Raw genomic sequence first — 23,032 nt, 5'->3', positions numbered from 1 at the left:
AAATACAAGAAAGCATAATGTGCAGCTCTCCCTTTCTCTGTAGTTTCTGCAGAACTTGTAAACGTATTTTTGCTATTTTTTATTTTGTATTACAAGAGAATCAAAGGAATCAAGTTTGCCTTGTGAACAGTGTGATGACTATTTCAACATACAGGCATGTCTTTATAGTGCAACATCAGGTTTAACTTTGTCCTTTGTTTTCGTAATTATAGAATATGAACACTGTTCTGCATACACATTCCGGTTCTACACAGCAATTCATCTAATACAATTAAATGTATTTTCATATTTAGCCCAAACAACAGATTTCAACAATAAATCTCACACTAATGCATACCTAATGCCAGCACATAATTTTGTTTTGTTAAAAGACATAATTTTTCTTATTAGAACCAATGTTATATACACCATTATCGTGACTTAACTAAATAGATTTTGCAATATAAACTGTAATATGAATCAACAACTATGCAAAATGCAACTCTGCATATGGAATGCAAATATGCAGTACTGAATCAGGTCACGAGTTCAAAAGCAAATGTATTAAAATTTTATAAATTGAAGTGAGAGATTACATATATAGCAAACACAAATTATTCAGTATTCCCAACATTTAAACAAGAAATAATCAACAGGATAAATCAATCTTTTCTTTAATTGTCTGTGCATCATTTGCTAGTTTTAAATGAGCAACATCATCATCCTTTGTCCCAGAGATTTTCTGGCAGTTCCTTACCAGCTCTGTACTGTAAATTATAACTGTCAATTACTTCTAGGAATTCACTAGAATTCAGAAAAAGTGTATACTTTGGCCAAATTATTTTTTTGCTTTACTGAGTTATTTAAAAGGAAAGTATTAACATTTATGAAAAACTACAAAGATACTACAGTATTTTCAAGAATGTTATTTTCTGTGATGTTTTTAATCATGATGGAATTGCTGTACTATGATTTTCCTGGGTTCACTTGTTATAACTTACTGATATGAAAGTTTTTCTTGGATTTCTGTACTTCCTAAGAGCAGAAACCAATCCATTTAGAGAATGACTCACAAATGTATTAGAAAACAACAATAAAAAATTCCTGTATGTCTTAAATAGAGTACTGAATAAGCATGTACGTCAGTATTCATGACTAACCAGAAATTCATGTTCAAGGTTTAATTTCATCCACAGAATAGAACCCATTCTAGTTATACTAGTTGCATCTCCTGAAAGAACATGACACAACTGATCCATGTGGAGCAGCCTCAGCATTGTTCTAATTTTCTTTGTTTATGGTCAAATATAGGAATTAGACTGCTATTGTAAATCAGTAGGACTTAATGTGTTTTGTCATGTATAAAACCCCTTTGAATGTAGAATTACAAAATCAAGTGTAGACTTCAGATTTAGTGATTTTGCAATACTTATGCTTTTTTATCATTGCAGACAGAAGCAATTAATTCATACACTTCTGAAAAAATACTGCAAAAGAGGCATATATACACAACAGAGGGAGAAAGCAGAGTTATCAGAAATAACATTAATAAATTCACACCTATAATGACTAAGTAAAACTTCCTGAAAGTTCAGTTTGGGGAAGAAGAATGAACGTTTCCCTATTAAGAACTGAACATTTCCCTGTTCCGAACAGGCATCTTGGATGTAAAAGGTCAACGTGGTTCTAACTTTAAGCCATCTCACACTTCCATCAGCAAGCAGTTTAAACTAATCCAGTTCTAATTTGCAGTGCAACAAATCTGAGAGCAGTTCGTTTGCAGTTCATTTCAGCTGACCTAAATGGCAATTGCTGCTGAAAGATCATCCCTCCCTATCCCTAACCACAAAATGGTACTCCCTCTCTTGTCTAGGAAAGTTGTGATCTCGCGAGTAGGTCGCTTTACTGACCTGAATGAACACTGGAGTGGGTTTTAAAGTCATTTTACAAGTGGATCACCAAACCAAATTGATTCACCATGTACAGTGGGAACCTAAGGCTGAGGATAAGACTGCCCCATTTGGTGACAGCGTGTCTTGACTGTCTTACTACAATCTTGAAACCATAACCTATGAGTCTAGACAAACCAGCTTCTTGTAGCTGAGCTCCAGGGCTTTAACTTCCACCTGAAGACACAGGATCTTAACCTTTTTTTAACTGACCATATTTTCAAGTTTTCATGGTGCAGAGATGTGTGTAAGTATTAAACAGCACTGTATCAAAATAAATCTTCCAATGACTTGGTCAGTCTCGGGTGAAAAAACATGTCAATGCTTGGGGGAAATGGACTGTGTTGGGATGATCTAATATCCTTTGAGTAATTTAACAGCACAAACAGCTGTTCTGAAACTGAAGGGCAAGTGTAGACCTTGTTCTGCTCCACAGTCCCGGCCACTGGCCGTTCCATTCGGAGTGTGGGGAAGGTGCCCTTTGTGATATATCATGTAAGTCCAAATATCCCCCCAAAGTCCGGTTGGAGAATTAACTAAAAAACAGCTCATGCTTCTCCTGTGTGCATAGGTTTCCAGAGCAAATAAATAAATAAATAAATAAATAAATAAATAAGTAAATGTCTAGGAGGACATGCAATTTCATTCCACCATGCTTTCAAGACCTACTCAGGCATGAATCCAGGGAAAAGGAGCACAGGACTTACCAGGGAATACACTTGTCTCCTACACACCCATTGCTCATAGCAACCACTGGCTTGTTTTGTTTTGCTTTCCTCAGGATCTACAGGCAATGTAGCTTGGATATCATAAGAAACACATTTTTAGGTGAAGTTTTTTTTTCCTGGAGAATGAATACTAACATTTCCCAGTCTCAGACTTTTAAAATCCTTTTGAATTTGGGCAACTGAGGCATCTTTTAAATCTTTGATCCAAGTATACCAGCTACTGGCCTGTACAGAAGCTTCTATTATTAGATATTTAGGATAATATGTTTATGTTGGACACACTAAATAAACATGGTTTTATGTATTATTGGATTTTATTATTGCTTCTGTTCAGTTTGACAAAAGGTAGGTTTCTTTTTCAGAGAATCATACATTCTAAATGCTTTATGAAATGAGGATTGTCTCTTTCTGTTACTTTCAAGTTAGAGCAAGATAAAGTTGAAAATTGAAGTTCAATCTTGGTGTGTTTTTTTTTTTTTCACATTTTATGTTCATATCCAAATATTACCATCAAAACGATCAAATCTAAAAATAGTATATGAGAAGGCTTTGTACATAAAATTGAACCTACAACGTGGGTATATCCCTTCTCTACAAATTACTGATGATTAGCTCAGAGAAGGCAGCTAGTTTTGAAAGCTCAAGTTGAGTTTTCTTTTTAACTCGTGTAGTTAAAAAGGGAGGTATAAAAATTCTTCAAATAATAAGTTCTTCAGAAGAGATCTCTCACTGTGCAGCTAAATAATGACAGATCAAATTTTTAAAGACATTTAGGAGACTGCTGTTTAATGATTTCAATCAGAGTGCTTCAGGTGGTGTAAGAACTGTCTGAACAGTGTCCAAACCGAAAAAGAATTACTTTTTTAAATTGTAAAAAAAAAAAAAAAAATCTAAGAAAACAACCACAACCTTTTTTTAAGTTGTACTTTTTAAAGTTGTAATATAGATCAGAAAACATATATTTGTAGAAAAAAAAATATATAGTTGCACAAACTTTGTTCAAAAGGCCAGTTGCAGTAGTGTTTGGATAGATGATGCATGTTACACAGAATGGTACTATTCTCATAAAAAGCTCATTGCTCCTTCTGTGATGGGAAAAACTCAACCAAAACTGTATGCAGAGCTTTATAATATTTGAATGGCAATTAGAAAACCCCAAATGTTTAGGTAAGAAACATTTCAGTATATAGCTTCTTAGTTAGCAAAATCCTTGTACTGCTTCTAGGTTTGCCACACAGTTAGGCTTTTGAGGAGTGCTTTCGGATAAGTGAGCTACTTTTAAAACTAGCAATTGGTATTGAGAAATTGGAGTACATTTAAAATAAATACCTTCTCTTTATGAATGAAGTCCTGTTTAATGTCGCCAGTTATTTATATACCTAGATGTTTTAGCAGCAAACTATGTACCCAAACTACAATTACTTCACTACACACCTAAGAATGAAATCCATAGTCTTATTTTCCCACAGCATGACATCGTTACAAGGCATTTCTTTTCAAAAGGAGTGCTAAATGCAGTGTTTTCATTTCTGGTTAAAGAACTGCATACTCAAGAGCTTTTTTTATAATACAAAGCAGTCATCCACATACATACAACTGCTCTTATTAAACATCACTATTTAATTTTGTTAATGAAAGAACTTTTTGTACTAACATAAATGAGAGGTTACTTAATAGAATATTTTGAGATATGTGGACCATCAAAAATTCATCCTGTAGATGCCTTGTTACTCAAGAGCAGAGATTTTGTTACTGAAGCATATCTGCAGATACACGGCTGAGCACACAAGCATACAAGGTAGCCTGCTCCCAATTGTACCTCAGTTCTCTCTGCTGCAGAATGCCAGCACAGTGGACAGCCTGTCCAGGAAAATTCTGTGGTGGGTGGGGAGGACAGCAGTAGTGATCACAGGTATTATTCAAAAAAGCTTTGATTACCCCTAGGTAACCTTTTCTCTCATCTTTGAGTGGCAGCAAACATGCACCTTTACACATAAAGTTAAGCAGTAGCACCACACGACCATGACAACCTGGAGATCGGTCCCTAAGTCGTTCATGGAAATAACTAACAGTATTGACAGCTGCTCATCTAAGCATTTACCCCAACCAGAATAGCTCTTGCAGTTCTTGGTAAAGGTATGGCTAAAGATCCACACAGCTGTGTGGAAGGTATTCAGAACAGAAATATTTCTCAGCAAGCAACAAAAGTAGCTCCAGATCTGATGGAATATATTACTTTCAAGCCTTGATTCACTCTGGTTCATATTTTGACCATTACTCTTCTTCTAACTTGCCAGCTATTGACACAAGCAACATTGAATACTATTTGAACAATACTGAAATAGTTTCTTCTGTGTAAGGAAGACATTTAGCCTTAGCTCTAGAGCTATGAAGCTTATACATAAGGACACATAAGCATCTCTGGGTAAAATGAACTCTGAATACCATGCTGGAAGTAAACTTGGATGGATCTTGGATGGACTTCTCAAGAGTCATATTAAAAGGATTTGTCTCAGTCTATTCCACTCTTCTTGTACTCTCAAAAATATTCAACTTACAAACCAACAAAAAGTTGTTTGATAAACTAAGAAAGACTGTTAAATCTTTTTATATAGCAGAGCTTTACTTGGAATACATTTGGTAGGGATTATTTTATTCATTTATCTAAATCATATTCTGAATTCAGTTCTGCAATAGATGAGAGCCAAAATGTTCCACATAATATCCACTGAAATTACCTAAAGGATATTTTAATTTTAATTTAATCTAAATCAGTAGATATACTGAATCATTAGTAGATACAAAAGGTTATCCTGACAGAGGATTGCTGGAATATAATGGTTGTCTGGTTAGAGATCCCTTCCTCTACATCTGATGCCAGTTACAGATATAGAAAAGCAAATGACCAACATTACATGGAAAAGCAAACAACCAACATTATCAAGTTTATACATGATTATGATTTCTCCAGTGCTCAAGGGACTCTCAGCTAATAATTTAGGAAATTTGTTTTAAACAGGTAGTTATCAACAACGAATTTAAGGACTACTAATACGTACAAAAAGGCATACAGATTGGTCTGTTTCCAATGATTTTCACTGAGCTATGAAACTGGCAGAACTGAGGTAAAACTGTGATAAGGGAATATCAGACATTTCAGTTTAAAAGGAATATTGGAAACTACAGGAAAAAGCTTCTTACTAAAACACCTGATGTGTAAAGTGTTATTTTCTTGCTGCAAAACCATTAAGGATAAAAGCAGTTTCTTGTCAGACCACAGTTTCGTTTACAGAACGACTGACCAATGGTGAGCACACCCCAGCTTGCCACAGTTGGGTATTGCTGGTATATGTTTACCATGGATGCTCACTGTGTGGTGCAGACACATTTTTCTCCCTAACCTTAGGGAACTTTAAGAGGCCAAAAATCAGTGGAGACTAACAGGCATCTCTGACAAATAATTCACTCCACCACAAATCTGAATTATTTTTTGGAGATGCTACTTCCTCCATGGGCTACTAAGGAAAGCTAAAACGACCAAGTTCCCAATTTAAGTGCCTTAATTGCAGGCTAAATTTAGGAAGAATATCTGGGCATACAGATTATTTGTGATGAGCTATAGAAACTCAAGAGCATCAATGCTAATAAGGCATTTAAGTTCTTATATATTTTAATGGCATGAAACATATTTTTCAGAAACGAACTGACCAATCTAATGTTAAACGCCTATGAAGACCTCATCTGAAGAAACGTAGGACTGAAAATGTTCAAATGTTTATTTTTTCCTAGCTTTTGAGAGACTTTTGCACTACAGAAATAATAAACTACTGCTACATTAATAGTAAATAAATAAATAAATAAATAAAAATAAAAATAAAAATAAATTCAAGTCACCTATAACTGAAAATTTCATTTGCTACTGATGAATTCTTTGATTATTTTATTCACAATTAGAAGTTAAGACCTTACGTATGGACAGATTATTGTGATTTCTCATCTTCTGCAAAAATATAGTTCTCATCCTCTGGAAAAATATAAATTATCTTTGAGGTGAGGTTTTTGTTGTAATACATCAAGTCTAGGAACATAATAAAACACTTGTTTCTGGAATAAAATCAAATAATCTATTCTTACTGAATTAAAAATAAGCCCAGTGAAACATACCCTGTCAGGGACTATGAGTGAAGACTTCAGTTTATTTCTAAATGTATTAATTTTTGTATAGTTCAATTTGTATAACAAGCCTTTTTAGGCATTCATCCTTAAGGTTTAGCAAACACTGTCCCAAACCATTCAAACACTCTGAATGAATGTGTGAGGAAACGGCCTCAAGTTGCAACCGTGGAAGTTCAGAATGGATATTAGGAAGATTTTCTTCATGGAAACTGTGGTTAGACATTGGAACAGGATGACACAGGAAGTGGAGATGTTGCCATCCCTGGAGGTATTTAAGAGACACGTGGCTGTGGTACTTAGGAACACGGTTTAATGGTAGGCTTGGGTCTACCGCCTAGTAGTGTTAGGTTGATGGTGGGGCTTGATCTTTAGGGCCTTTTCCAACCTAACTGATTCTATGATTCTATATGTAAGACACTATGTAGGATAAAGTATTTAGCTATGGTGAGACTTACTTTTTCTATTCTCATTCATTTAACAGATTTATTGGAAAAACTGTGTTTTTATTTGCATTAATGTTTCATAATTATTACCACGTGCATTTCCTAAACTAAGACACCGCAAAAATGCCTAACAGATAAAACATTTATTCTTCTGTAGTGCAGTGGGACACAACTATCCACATCCTTGAAAATCAGGTGGCAAATTATTTTACAACAGTTTAGCTGGGAACCAAATGGTAAACACAGTTTATAAAGGTATTTGATGGTGGGAAGCTGCTCAGTGATCGGAGAGTTCTGACAGCTGGACAGAACAGCAAATCAGAGTCTACACTACAGGAAGCCTGCTCATGTCACACCTGAGCTACCTTTTGCTAGTGGACTAGTCTTATGTTTCTGTGACTTTATTTCTTTACTTTTACATTTGTACATCTGGTACGTCATTCTTTCCTTCTACTCTTCTGAATTTTCCTCTACCTCCTGAGAACTCTTCTCAACTCCAGACTCATTTTAAACCTGACTCCCTCATTCCTGCTTTTCCAAACCTAAAGCCTATTTTTATGACTGTATGAGAGAATTCACAGAAGCTAGAGTTCCAGCATAAAAACTAGACTTAGTCAATGATGACATCTGCTACTTTATGGACAATAACTTTTTTTTATCTAATGATAAATACATAAACTATTTTAATTTCATTTTAAAATAAAGAAACAGCAATTTTAATTACCTGACATCTTTTTCAAGTTGTGCAATACGTTCCTTTTGTAGACTTATTTGAGAATCTCTCTGTTGCACGGTTTCAATGAGGTATTTATATGGCTGTTGAACTTGACTCAACAAAGAATTTGCTCTGTCAAGCTAACAAAAGAAAAGCATTACTAATTTTAAAATTTATAAAGCACAATGATGTCTTTATTATTGAATCACAATCAATTATTACCAATTGCATAGTAATATAAAAACCAAACCTGTTAACTCACAAAAATGCAACAAACTATATAATTTCACTACAATCATGCTACTAGTGTCTATATTCTCCTAGTTTGCATATTTCAGTGTTTTAATGTAACAGCTTCCATTTATGAAAAAAAGGAGTATACAGAAGGCCTCTGTTTGTTCGCTGTATTGACCACAAGTGACATCTTTTTGAAATAGTACTCTCACAATGGAATTTTCATGTTGGAAATTGAATCTAAATAAAGACAACGTAATAATGGAAAAAAGTCCCTTCTTCTTTAATCAGTTGCTGTATATGAACTGTAAAATCCAACAGGATGTTTAACAGAGCAGTATAAAAGACCTGTCATACCTATGTATAGGAAACAAACCTTTCTAGCCTTATTCCCTGCACAAATTAGGATCACTAGGAATAAAACAATAAAATACAATGCTAAATATTAACTGATATGGTTTGTATCCTGAGCAGTATAACAATATCATTCACTAAACAATACACAGAATTAAGATCAAACATCCAGATTTCAGCAGTTTCAGCTGCTGGAGTACATACAAATCAAGAACACTGACTAGATTTGAAAGAAAATAAATTAAAATCTTTTAAAGTTTAGATATAAACAGGTCTAACGGAATTAATTTAATCATTAAGCTTTCCAATTAGTTTATAAAATTTCTGAATAGATTAAACAATCTGCATTTGCCAAATCAGACTGAGGAGCAAGTTGTGCTATACACTGTTGTTCAAAAAAAGCAGAAAAACAAAACAAAACAAAATACCCACCTTCCTACAGAACTAGCCTATGTAATATTTTAGGACTTTCCTAAAGTCAGATTTTAATCTCATTCCCAATTTTCAAAACATGAGGCTACGTTGCCTAAGTTCTTTTCCTTCCTTCTCTGATTCCATTATATTTTATTGCAGTTTTACTATAATACTCTCTACTCTGTCAAATGCGCAAAGAACTTACAATGTAATGGTTCACTTTTATTAAAAAACAGAATTTGGACAAAACTTTGCTTGTTCAACATACTGACCTTTCTAAAAGGAGAGTTATCTTCACCTCATGTTTTAAAAAGTGTAATGAAAGAAAATAACATTGCACATCTTAAAATTCATATGAATCTTTATTATTTAAATAAATTAGTTAAAGAAGTTACTCTAGTCCACAGTGAAATACCAATTTCATAGTAGAGAAGTAAAAATAAGAGGCAACCATCTTTTTGAAGAAACAAATCTTCAATAAATTGATAAGCAATAGAAAAATAAGCTATTAGTTTTCTGACAGCAGAAGCTATCAAAGAGATCCGTTTCAGGAAAACAACGGAAGGAGTCTTTACATGACATAGAGGTAGTTTCAAGACATGGAGCATTAATGTCTAGGATGATCTAAATGTATCAGCATAAAACTTTGAGGCTGCCATTAAAGGAGAAACAAAATTAATGCAGCTCTTGTTTGGAAGAACCTGTTCCTGATAGCCTACCAAATTTCAAAGGATTTTGTCATCACAGTGTGAAGTTCCTCACTGTTCTCCTTGATAAGACTTGAAATACTTCAGTAGGAAAGAACAAGTGAGGTGTTATAAGCTTGTTTCAATGCTGCTAACTCATCTATTCACTTGTTAATTTTACGAGCTAGAATGGATCACATTTACTAAAAACAGCTATCCCTTCCCACTCGATAGCAGTGCTTTTCTGCCTAATTTGATTCCATAGACCTAAAACAGATTTTTGTTAAACCATAATAAACTAAGCGCTAAATGCATTTCTTACATCAATTTTTCTCATGTACACATATACAAATGAATTAAGCATTATTATTGAGCAAAAGTATTATTTTTTGTAAGCAACTTGAATCTCTTTCTGCCTAAATGTACCAGATTCTTATGTGTTCCTGCGTCATTCTTTTAACACCTGAGAACACACACTTAAAGCCTGAAAAACTATAATGGGACTAACTGAAGACTGGTAAGTTTTTTTCAGCAGCTGAGCTTTTCCATTGGGTTCCAACTTTCAAGCAGGTACCATAGTTCCATCAAATGAATTAAAGAATGGAGAAGTGAGCATTTACTTCTTGGTAAGGCTAAACTTTACAAGAAGATCAATATGATTCCTTATCTATAAAGCTCTCTTTTCTATAAACCTCAGCAGCAATTGGATAAGAATACTCTATAAAAAGAATCTTACAAGGAGCACCCATTGTAGTTATTATAATCTTTTTTCCCACCTTTATAAAGTTTTTAAAAGGTTGAATCATAAATACTGCAGCAGAATCCAAGTATGGATTCCAGTACGTAATCCAAGTTCAAAACAAAAGTTGGTGCAATCACTTTGTCATCAACTTTCACCTAGATGTCTGAACCAACTGTCAATTGAAAGAATAGTAATGGGCTACCTGAGCATGATGAACAGGATCTGTTTTGCTTTTTAAAAAATTTCAAGAAACAAGACACATTGGAGTAAAAATCCATACTAGCTCAAGGCATACAGTAAAAATAGCAAACAGAGATTAATTTAACTTTATACAAGCTTAGTAGCTGTGCATTAGCTGTCTGTACTATCTGCAAGACATTTAAATTACTGCTGAATCACATTCTGATTTAAAATATACAATTATATGACAAAAGATCAAGAAAAGGCTACATGACATCTCATATAAATTCTTCCAAAAATGAAGGTGAAGATATTCTAGTGGAATTTAGCAGGAATTTGAATTAAGGTCAGTGGTTCTAAATCTTTCATGAGTGATCTAGAAGCAACGTAAATAAAACCAGTCGTAAGGAGAAATCTATGAAAGTGGAAACCAGATAGTTTGGGGAAATAAAGCACCTATTTTATTAATGATAGCATAAGGCTAATGATAGAAGAAATTATCAAGGATATCACTGGATTTCATCACTTCATGTCTTCAAGTCAAGGACATTTGAAAGGCATGTTTTAACTAAACACAAATTACTAACATATAACTGGAAGAATCCATAATAAATTGTAGTATTAGTCAAAAAAAATAAACACAAAAACATACACTGTTCATATATACATATCTCAGAAATCATATAGATATATATATAGTTATATATATATAGTTATATTTATAAATATAAATACATATAAAATACATAAAATCCAAGATTTTTAAATATGCAGAAAATTCAAGCATTTGCACTGTAAATAGAAAGTTAACTTTCATATAGTTATCTTAATTTATAATTACTATGGCTTTAAAAATTCAACTGTAAACCGTATTCCCAAAGCAGTTAGCTGGAAATTTCATATGGTGGCAATATCTAACAGCAAGTCTAGCAGTTCTTTGGTTCCTATGAGAAACTTGGAAGACAATCTTAAAAATAATTAAAAAAAAAAAAAAGTTTTACTTCCGGGAGATTGCAAAAGGATTTTTGTTTAGTGTTTATTCTCTGTTTGAGTGTAATATGCGATTTCAGCTATTACATACAGTCATTAATAAGATCATGAAATTTAACCCATTGTAACATTATCAAAAAGATTAATTTTAGCTGCTTGTTTTTGTTTTTTTTTTTTAATGGCTAATGTCAAACATTCCCTAGATTTGTATATTCAAACTACTCAAGAGCTGAACGAAGTACAAAAGGATTTACAGAAATATCTTCAAAAGTGATTTAAGGGCAGAGCTGTGTAAAAAGTAATGAGGTATTCATTGAACAATTAACTATCAAACAGAACAAACTAGTTTGGCTAGCTGGTTTTCTGTTCAGAAATCAGAACGTTGTCTGTCTGGCCTACATTCTTGTGTAGCCTATAAAGTAATCCCTCTTTTGATCTCCATTTCAAAACACAATATAAACTTCTTTGAGAACGTTTAACATAGAGTTTTGGTTAATTATGAGGCTATTTTTTTTGATATCAAATAGATAATACACACTGTTTAGAAAATATTTCATTTTATGAACAGCTGTTCTGCAATGTTTATAGTTTCTACAGATTTGATTTTTTTTTGTAGCAGTAATTTACCTCTTGTGAAATCTGTGTTACTTGTTCCTTCTGATGTTCCAGATCTTTTACAAGCAATGAGTTTTGCTTTTCTAGCTGCAGTAACCTCCTTGCCAAGTGAACACTGTGCCAACAAAAAGCAAGCTCAAGTTGTTTTTTCCCAAATATGCAAAAGCAATTCTCACAATTATACTTAAGAACTTGATTGCCTTAATTTTTCATCGATATTTAAATATTAATACATAAACTACACAGTGAAACCAAACAGAATGGTCAAAGCTTAAAGAACAATGAAAATATTATAGAATTTAACAGCACTGAAATGACATTCCTATAGTTATGCCATTGTAGTATTTCTTACAAAGTAATTACCTGTATCATTTGTACAATCTATGCAATTGCAATAATCATGTCAGGATGCTTCAATTAATTATGAGCTTTTACTTTTTTAGCACTTTAAGTAATCACTTTAAGTGGTTTCTCCTTAAATCAGTCTTAAAAAATACTCACCAATATACATTTTGTAGGAGCATAGCAAAAAATGTAATACTCGATCATTTTCTAAACAGAGGCAAATCGTTTTGTCTGACATTTAATATGCTAACTACATGTTATCACCACTTATTTAACAGACCCACAAATTAATTATTCAGCTACTCGAACACCTCATCTTGTTGCATGTGTCCAAAATTAGAGAAGTTCATCATCAATTCAAGAGCACTGTTCTATAGACGGCAATGGGAAGATTCAGCAGGCAATCGCAGGGCCTATTTCCAGATCTCTAACCCAGCCTTTCAAGTTGTTATTACAGTCATTTAGTCCTATTCAATAGAGTCAGTAGAGCCTGAACATATTCCACTAAAGTGGACTCTTGGACAATGAGCTGAAATATACTCCAAACTCCATTGACTGTACTGCTTAGAACTCGATTGACTATAATGGGAAGTTAGATGTCAAATCTCTACACTAAACCTATGATGAGATGTCTAAATTTATGTATCCTGTAATGATGGGATTGTAGTAGTTTGGCTACTTATTGTGAAAAATATATCTAGATAAGCTATTGCTCTACCCCTCCATATTTAGGTATTCCGGGAACCAATCTATTATACAACTATGACACGAGAAATTCAGCGTTCTAACAATGAGAAAGATACATGGGGCTAATACTCATCCCTTTTTAATGTGCCTTGACCACTCATCTGATGGCTCTACACAACAATCTATCCTTCCAGTCAAATGTGTACCATTTTTCAAAAACTTCTATATCAAAGGAAGGGAGGAGTTACTCCAGTTCAGATCATAGAATCTGAATGCATACTGTCCATAAATTGAAAATCTAAGACTTTGAGTCTCCAAATAAAATACAGCAGTGTTATCTAGTTCTTGACCACAATACTGAACATATATGAGCCTAAGTAGCCTACAGCTGACCAATGGGAAGATTTTATTTACCCTTAAGCTGAGGTTTAGACTATGTATAGCTAGATGAGTATATATACTTTCTCTTGAGAATTTGACCACTCATAACCACCACCTCTTCCTCAGTAAAAAGGAATACACTTTTAGATTTGGCAGAAGTCTTAATATTCTTCACTTGTGTTATAAACCTACCCTTTCATACAGACAATCTTCTACTTTCACCTCATATGTGAGGAATGACCTGAAATTGGCAACAGCATTCACTAAGAGGTTGGTTCTTTCTTAATTACTCCTACAAGGAGCATCAGACTGTAAACATTAACTGAGGGAAAGAGATATCCTCCAAACTAGTTATTCAGAGTTTTGTTTATGATGTATGAGATGTGAGTTAGGATCCCATGTAGTACAAAACAGAAAACAACCACTTCTGTAATATCTCTAGTTAGGGACCTTATGCATTAGTCTTTTTATGCATTAGTTTTCATATTTTTTCCGGCTACAACTATTCAGTGAACTTAACCTGAATTTTGAGTATTTAAAGATAAGCACAAGTATGTACTTCAAGTACGCTTTTCAATATGTTTTTTGACTAGCTTAAATTTAAAGCAAAAGGGACAAAGGTACTGCATCTCCGAAGACTGGAAAACTCTGATTCCGACTACAACAGAAAATTATACAGTGCTCAAGGATGAGATAACTATTTGCAAACCACTGTCTAGCAAACCACTAAACACCCCTGCTAGCATTCTGGCACGTGGTAATTTACACTCTCACAAACAGTTTCTATGCACAGTGGAGGGGTTAGTGCGGGCCAGCAAGTGTTACTGTTAAGTAGTTCTCATGCAGTTAACCTACACTGAGAGTTCAATTTGAGAGTAAGTGCCATTTTGTCTCAATTCTTGAGAATGTTCCCAGATGGGTTTAATATACTAGTTTATACACTGGGTTTACAGTGCCTATGTCCAAAGACATGAAATAGCACAGAAAAAGTAGAGGCAAAGAGGTATAGACTCCATGATGCACTATGCTTGAATAGGTAGTTTTGTATTAAGTTTTAATCTGACTCTGAATTGTGTGTTGTGAACTTAGAAGAGCTCTTCATTTAGGATTCCAAAGGTCTGGAATTAAAAAAACAGGTAGTGGACTCAAAAAAGATTACTATTCACATTTGTAATAGATTCTCTTTCCAGAGAATAGAAAATGTACCTGTACTTATTTAAGTGCTCTAAACATAGAAGTTGGTGTCAGAGAGACTTTGCTTTCAAGCTTTGGAGCCAAAGGAATCACACACTTTTTCTACATAGCAGCTATCGTTGAGTCAGAACAGCAGCAGGTAGACCATACAGACACTTTTATGGCTTTTTTAAGGTTCTTAATTTTATCTTCTAAAATTTATGAAGTCTCCAGCATCACTATGAAGAATTAAAATTCGCTTTATCTGTCAACGTCTTTTGGAACAAAAGAGGAGTTGTGATGCATACATTCTGACAGAGACACTTCTAAGCTCAGGAAGTTATCTTCTAAACATTTCTGATATCCCAGTTTACTGATCATCAGATTCATCATTCAAAAGCGATTTAGCAGAATCCTTGAATGTGTACATAATCTACATCTAATAAAACCGAACCTAATATGGTAGGAAAAAAGAAGGAAACTAGAAAACTGCTGAAACTCAGAAAAGTTCCCAAACTATTGACAAAGGAGAAGGGAACTGAAATTTTAGGCAAAGATGCTCCCACTAGTCTCCTAAAACAGACATACAACAAGGTTATGGATTTTTTTTTTCCCTTTTCTTGCTGGAATTTTATGCAGTATAAAAAGAAATGTTACTAGGAAACAATCTGACGAGACATAAAAATGCAAAAGAGTAAACTAAGCTATGCCAAACTTAAGTACTACATAAAACCTTTATGATTTCTGACAGCAATATGCAACTCAGTGCATGACAGGTCTAATATAATTGACAGTATTGACAACACTTACTTGAAAAACAAGTATAAACTATGGAAGAGACAGTGCGCAGCCCACAAATCTTTGCTACAAATATGAACAGGCCATCATTTGTCCTTAGTTCACAACAGTAACTATCATAGTGTATTACTGTCCTAAAGGACATTAAATCTTCTTTTTATTGGAGAAGGTGGGGGGGCAGGAGGTTAAGAGGACAAAACCAACTAAACACACATTTGTAGCAAAAACAAACAGTTTTCCTTGACAAAGCTGCACTTCCAGCTTCTGAAATACAGATAGCTGAATGCTAGATATATATCCTGTGAAGTTGTGCTACATGTTTATCTTGTCTCTATTCCAACGTGTCCACCAATAATGGTGAGGTTTCTCATTTTGATGGAAAGAAGTGTGGTCAAAGTCTAACACTAACACAAATTACAGCGTACTTTCTTGCATTCAAGCAAATTGTAGGCACACTCAAAATGCAAATAATGAGTCTAATACTGAGAGAACAACCTTCTTAAGTGTGTCTTCTCTGTCAGGCTGAAGACAAAAAAAAAAATAAATTACTCTGACCTGATATTGTAGAGTACGTGGAATCTTCATCTATAGAGATAATCAGAACTGTAAAAGGTCCTGAGCAATTGGATTTGCTCTGATCAAATAGGATCAGAGCAAACTGAAACATGTAATTGGAATCAAATACTGTGGATGTAAAGATGCTCTAAAACTCTGGCCTTCTTAATTTCCTGACAGATATGTTTTTATTGCAATTAAACAAAGTTATTTTAAAGGTATTAAAGAACTTATTTCCTTTTATATATATATATGTGTATATATATATGAAGAATGTAACTAGTATGTTTTTACAGCTGCTTAGTTTTTATGCAATTAAAATTAATCTTTTTAAAAAATAAGAAAAAAATCTTAAAATAACCTAGAAAAATATCTATATGCTCATTAATATATATAAACCACATTAACAGATCCTACTCTTCGCCCTCTTTCTGTATTCTTAAGTCTTTAAAATGACTCTTTATGTTAACCAAACTGGCTAGTTTCTAAGATAGAACATACTACACACATTTACACACATTCATTTACTTTACCTTGAACAAGTAAATTCAGGAACCACCTATTTACCTTTGCTTTAGTCGTCTTTTGGCTGTTGTAGGAACATTAGCACCATACCCATATGAGAAGAGAACCCTTTCAGCTTCAACTTCATCTTCCACTGCAAAAAAATCCAGAAAGGTACTATTATTAAGGTGTCCTTTGAAGAATATAATTACAATGAGAACTTACAAACTTCTAAGTGATTCTAAAAAAAAGTGATTTTCTAGAAGATAGATTTTCAGTTGTAAACTGACACAGCCTTCAGGCTTCAGTCAAACAGTTTTGTTGACAATAGCATTAATACAGTACCCTACATTCACTTTATAACACTGGCAAGCTTTTCACTTTTTATTTTTGAATTAGCATAGGACTTAATAAAAAAGTAATAGATAATATAAAATTAGGGGAAAAAAAAAAAGTCAGTGCCCTGGAATATTCACTACTGGTATGGTCACAAAATAGAAAGTAATATTACAAGCTTAATTCAGCAGAACAAAGATATGTTGCCGTTTGTTTTTTTCTAAATAATGCATTTTTTGTGCATACATGAGATAGTAGAGGAAGATAAAATTAGGGAGTGCTTAAGCCAACTGAACATAAACAAGTCCATGGGATCAGAAGAGACAAATCCAAGGTTGCTAAGAGAGCTGATGTCACTGCAAGGCTGCTGACCGTCACTGAAAGACTGTGATGATCAGAAATTCCTGATAATCTGAGAAAAACAAATACCATACCTATCTTCAAAGAAGGCAAGAAGGAGATTCTGTAGAATGATAAACCAGTCAGTCTCTCGTCAGTTTCTGTTAAAGTTATGAAGCTAATTTCCCTACTTCCAAGTATGGACAAGAACACGGTTGGGAACAGGTTGCAAAAACAAATCATGTCTGACTAACCTGATAGCCTTCTGTGATGAAATGATTGGTAGTAAGAGGGAGCAGCAGAAGTTGTTCACCTTGACTACTGTAAAGACAAAACCTTTGATACAGTCTCTCACAATATCCTTAAAGCCAAACCAGCATGCATTGGGTGGGTGGAAAACTGGATGGACCTTTGGTCTCAAATTAGTCATACCAAGTCCAACTTTGAGTCAGTCATCCGATAGTGGCATCTCTCAGGTGTTAATACTGCTCAAAATCTTTACTAACAATGCAGACGATGGGATATCATGCACCTTCAGCAAGTTTCAGAAATATACCAGATTGGGGAGGTGGTATCACAGACTGTGGAACAGGGCTGCTATTCACAAGAACCTCGACAGGCTGGAAAAATAGACTGACAAAAACCTTAACTTTAAGCAAAAGCAAATACAGAGTCCCAAATCTGGGGTGGAGTAAGTCCAGACATGCTGAACTTGACTTGTAGTCTCAAAGCAGCAAACTACTGCTGAGCATAGCTTCTGGTAATAACCTGATCAATTAGCAACTGTCTGTGCCAAGGTGCTTCTCTCATGGATTAAACAAGCACCTCCACAGAAACAGAATTAGGGGATGCTTCCTCTTTTGCCACCATTTGGAAAAGCTCACTGATTTTATGTCATTTGCGTACCCCTGACACAACTTTTTACTACAATTTTACTACAAGCCTTTAATATTAACTAAAACCTTTCATGAAAATACAGAAAAAAAAAAAGTTGAAAACATAATTAGTGTTGCCCATTGGCCGTTTCCATATCATTAGTGATAACAACATTAAATGTAGCGTGCTTCTAAAATAGAATTTATGAGACAACACAGAATCATTGAATATCCTGAGTTGGAAGGGACCCACAAGAATCATTGGGTCCGACTCCTGGCTCCACACAGGACAACTCAAAAATCAAACCATATGTCTGAGAGCATTGTCCAAAGACTTCTTGAAATCCAGCAGGCTTGGTACTGTGACCACTGCCCTGACCAGTGCCCGACCATCCTCTTGGTGAAGAACCTTTTCCTGATACCCAGCCTGACCCTCCCCTGTCCCAGCTCCATGCTGTTTTCTTGGGTCCTGTCGCTGTCCCCAGAGAGCAGAGCTCAGCGCCTGCCCATCCGCTCCCCTCGTGGGGGAGCTGCAGGCAGCCATGAGGCCTGCCCTCAGCCTGCTCTGCTCTGGGCTGAGCAAACCAAGGGACATCAGCTGTTCCTCACGTGTCTTGCCCACTAGACCCTGCACCATCTTTGTTGCATGCTGTAGTATAACTGAATATTGTAATTTTAACAACAGTATACTATTCTAAATATTTATTGGCAGATAAACTAATCCAAACAAAGCAGATCTAACCTAACATCTAAATTTTAATCAAATTGAGATTATATGATGTGTAAAAATAGAAGATAAACTAAATCTCATGAAGTTCTACGTGGCCAAGTACAAGGTCCTATGCCTGGGCCAGGACAATCCCAAGTACAAATACAGGCTGGTCAAAGCACGGATTGAGAGCAGCCCTGAGGAGAAGGATGAGGGTGTTGGTTGACAAGAAACTGAACATGAACTGGCAATGTGCACTTGCAGCCCAGAAAGCCAACCATATCCTGGGCTGCATCAAAAGAAGCGTGTCCAGCAGGTCAAGGGATGTGATTCTCCCCTTCTGCTCTGCTCTTGTGAGACCCCACCTGGAGGGCTGTGTTCAGCTCTGGGGTCCCCAGCACAAGAGGGACATTGCCTTATTAGAATGAGTCCAGAGGAGGGCCACAGGGATTATCAGAGAGGGCTGGAGCACCTCTCCTATCAAGCGAGTCTGAGGGAGTTGGGGTTGTTCAGCCTGGAGAAAAGAAGGCTCCACGGAGACCTTACTGTGGCCTCCTAATACCTAAACGGGGCCTACAAGAAAGCAGGAGAGGAACTCTTTGTCAGGGACTGAAGTGATAGGACAAGGGGGAATGGTATTGCACTAAAATAGGGCAGATTTGGATATTAGGAAGAAAATCCGTATTCAGACAGTGGTGAGGCACTGGCACAGGTTGCCCAGAGAAGCTGTGGATGCCCCATCCCTGGAGGTGTTCAAGGCCAGGTTGGATGGGACCTTGAGCAACCTGGTCTGGTGGGAGGTGTCCCTGCTCATGGCGGGAGGGTTGGAACTAGGTGATCTTTAAGGTCCCTTCCAACCCAAACCATTCCGTGATTCTGTGAAAAACAATACAGAAATTCCAGTAAGTAGGACAGAAAAACTCAACTGTTGTGGCAGTAAAAAGGCAGCAGAACTTCAGATTTTTAAGGCTTAGTTATGATAGGAAATTCCTCAGGGGCTGAAATACCTCAGGTTGTGAAAAACATACAAATAACTTAATCTGCCTTTCTCACAAACCACCTTTTTGGTTACAAGTTCGGGGCTGTATTTCTTAGAAAAGTGTCAATGAGATTCTACTCAATAAATCCATAACTGTCAGTAGTATCCACATAAATGTCAGATCAGGAAGACACACCAAAAAATTTGGAAATATAGTAGATATCAAGCCAAAGAAGCATTCTATATTGGTATGTGCTTGTGTCATCTTGTTTTTTGTCCTTCCAGGCTGTTCAACTGACACTGTGATAGAAAACGTACATTTTTGCTAGTGAGGGGAAACTCTTATTACTGTCATTTTTCATGCTACTTAGCAAAAAAGTATGTTCATGAGGATACAGTCTCCGTCTTTTTCTTAAACAGCTCCAAGCACTAGGAAGCAAGACAATCAAATGAGTAGTCTACAACAAAAATCCTTCAACATGAAGATTTTACCCTGAAAAGGAAGAAGAGAGAGATGCCAAGAAAGTTTACTGTTGATATTCATGTGGAAACCACTCAAATGCTTTAAGGAGTGGCTATACAAATTCTTGATAGTTTCCTGAAGAGGCTGTTTCATGTTATTTCAATATTAATAAAGTGAGGCATGATGAGGGAATAAAAGTCAAAATTCAGTGATCTTTTCCACATGCACATTCTCCAAAGTAAAAAGTTTATATGATTATATGACAAAATACACCTTGAACATGAAAATGCACAGTTTACTAAAAAGTCCAGAGAATCCAATGCTCTCCCCTAACTGCTCAGCACCCCCAGATAGTGTAAAAACAGCAGAAGCTTCATAACTCAAGTAGAGGAAAAAAAAAATAACATAGTACTGAAATGTAAAGAAGTGTTTAGTTTATCTTCTCTGAAATACTGATTGGAGTATTTCTAGAACATATTAAATTTGAAACTAATGGTATTTCCTTTCATTCAAATATTTTTGACCTTTAGTTTTGACACGTAAATGCTAGGACTTAATTTGAGACAGGGGAAAGGATGTCTATATTCTCTATTTTTAAAAAAGAAATGTCTTTTCTTTTTTTCTGATTTGCCTCAGAAGTTCACCTTGGTGCTGGAATTCAGTCTTCACTAGTATTACCCTTAAATTTCAGTGTGAAAGATACAATAACAATAGTAAGAAAAGCAAAGTTATTGAAACATATTAAAATAATATTGTACTATAACTCCCCTTTTTCCTCCAACAGAATCCCATGCAGTTCCCCTGTAGCCTGTGGAGAGGCCCCTGGTGGAGCAGGCTGTCCCCCTGCAGCCCATGGGTCCCACACGGAGCAGATCTCCACAAAGCAGCCCATGGAGGAGCTCCCGGTGGAGCAGGTGGATGTGGCCTGGAGGAGGCTGTGGCCCATGGAGAGCCCCCGCGCCAGAGCTGCAGCCCGTGGAGAGGAGCCCATGCAGGAGAAGAGGGTCTGGGGAAAGCTGCCGCTCACCCGTGGGGGACCCGTGCTGGAGCAGTTTGCTCCTGGGGGATGGACCCCATGGTACGGAGCCATGGTACAGAGCCAGTTCCTGAAGAGCTGCTGCCTGTGGGCAGGCTCATTTTGGGAAGGACAGCATCCCATGGGAGGGACCCCATATGGAGCAGGGGCAGGAAGTGACCGTGAATGAGCGGCAGACACGAAGTGTTAGGGACTGACCACAGCCTCCATTCCCTGTTCCCCTGCACCACTTGGGGGGAGAGGATATGTAGGAGAGGATGGATGGAGGAAGGGTTTTTTCTTAGAATCATAGAATCATTTAGGTTGGAAAAGGCCTCTAAGATCATCCAGTCCAACCTTTAACCTGGCACTGCCAAGTCCACCATTCAACCATCTCACTAAGCACCACAACTACACGTTTTTTGAAGATCTCCAGGGATCGTGGCTCAACCACTTCTCTGGGCAGCCAGTTCTGATACTTTACAACCCTTTCAGTCATGAATTTTTTCATAATATCCAATCTAAACCTCCCTGGTGCAACTTGAGCCCATTTCCTCTTGTCTTATTACTTAGTAGTGCTTGAAAGATAAGACCGATGCCCACCTTGCTACAGCCTCCTTTAAGGTAACTGTAGAGAGAGTTTTTAGTTTGCTTTTAGTTTCTCACTGTTCTAGTCTGCCAGGGAAAGGCAATAAATTAAATTAATCTCTCTTACTCTGAGTCTGTTTTTACCCCATGACAATAACTGTTGAGTGATCTCCCTGTCATTGTCTCAACCCTTGAGCCCTTTCCATTGTATTTTCTCCCCCTTTTTCTTTGAGGAAGGAGAATGAGAGAACAGCTGTGATGGAGTTCAGCTGCCCAGCTGGGTAAAACCAACTTGTCACTAATATATTCTGTCAAAGTAATTACTGCATCTTAATCGTCAGGCATAAGGAGGGAGAATGGCAGACACTGTAAGACTTTCCAAGTGCTATGAGAAATAAGACGTCTTGTCAGAACACCAGAAACATCTACAGATACAATATGATTTGTGTCAGAACTTACTTTCTGCTGTTTGCATTATTATCTCATCAAGTTCTTTTTCAAGTTTTTCATAAGTATCTAGTCTTGCCTGAAACTCAGAATTCTGTGTTTGGAGTTCAATAATGCGTGTTTCACTAGAAGACTGAAGACTATAAAATTCCTTTGTAAGCACCTGTGACAATGAATAATGAAAAGATCAGGGATTCAGCATCACAGCTTTGAAAAAGGCAAAAAAACAAAACAAAACAAAACAAAACATAAAATGTAAAATGTTCAGCAATATGTTATCAAATAACAATAATGCATCGATATAACTTTTCCATAGGAGAAATCAAAATACTTTAAAAATCAGTCATTTTTTCACCTATATGATCTTGTAGCAGATTACACTCAGGTATCCATCATAACACTCTCCTAAGGCCTTAGTAATTCTGTGAATCCCTCTCTGAAAGAGCTACAATAATTTTAAATTACAAAAGTTACAAAAAATAAAGTAACAGCTACAAAAAGTAATACACACCAGTCAACAAAGCATGACTGCATTTCTTTTTGTTGCTTTAACTGGATTCAGATTTCAGTAATCAATCTAAAAGAAGAACATTCTTTTATAGAATGGTAAAAGGCACAAATTACAAAATTTGT

The 23,032-nt window shown here is 35.8% G+C and overlaps 1 protein-coding gene across 5 annotated transcripts in view; it reads right to left on the bottom strand.

Annotated features, from left to right (window-relative positions):
* PIBF1 (progesterone immunomodulatory binding factor 1) overlaps positions 1-23,032 on the bottom strand; it is a 136,204-nt gene that overhangs the window by 22,781 nt on the left and 90,391 nt on the right. For all 5 annotated transcript variants that reach the window (XM_084534803.1, XM_084534802.1, XM_084534801.1 and 2 more), the window contains 4 exons: positions 22,412-22,562; positions 16,712-16,802; positions 12,218-12,320; positions 8,000-8,130 (listed from right to left, as the gene is read on the bottom strand). In XM_084534803.1, coding sequence (XP_084390929.1) covers positions 8,000-8,130; positions 12,218-12,320; positions 16,712-16,802; positions 22,412-22,562 — 476 coding nt within the window. The remainder of the gene's footprint in view (positions 1-7,999; positions 8,131-12,217; positions 12,321-16,711; positions 16,803-22,411; positions 22,563-23,032) is intronic.

The sequence above is a fragment of the Aythya ferina genome (assembly GCF_964211825.1).
Source record: "Aythya ferina genome assembly, chromosome: 1".
Lineage (NCBI taxonomy): Eukaryota > Metazoa > Chordata > Aves > Anseriformes > Anatidae > Aythya > Aythya ferina.
This window is presented reverse-complemented; position numbering and strand designations above follow the sequence as displayed.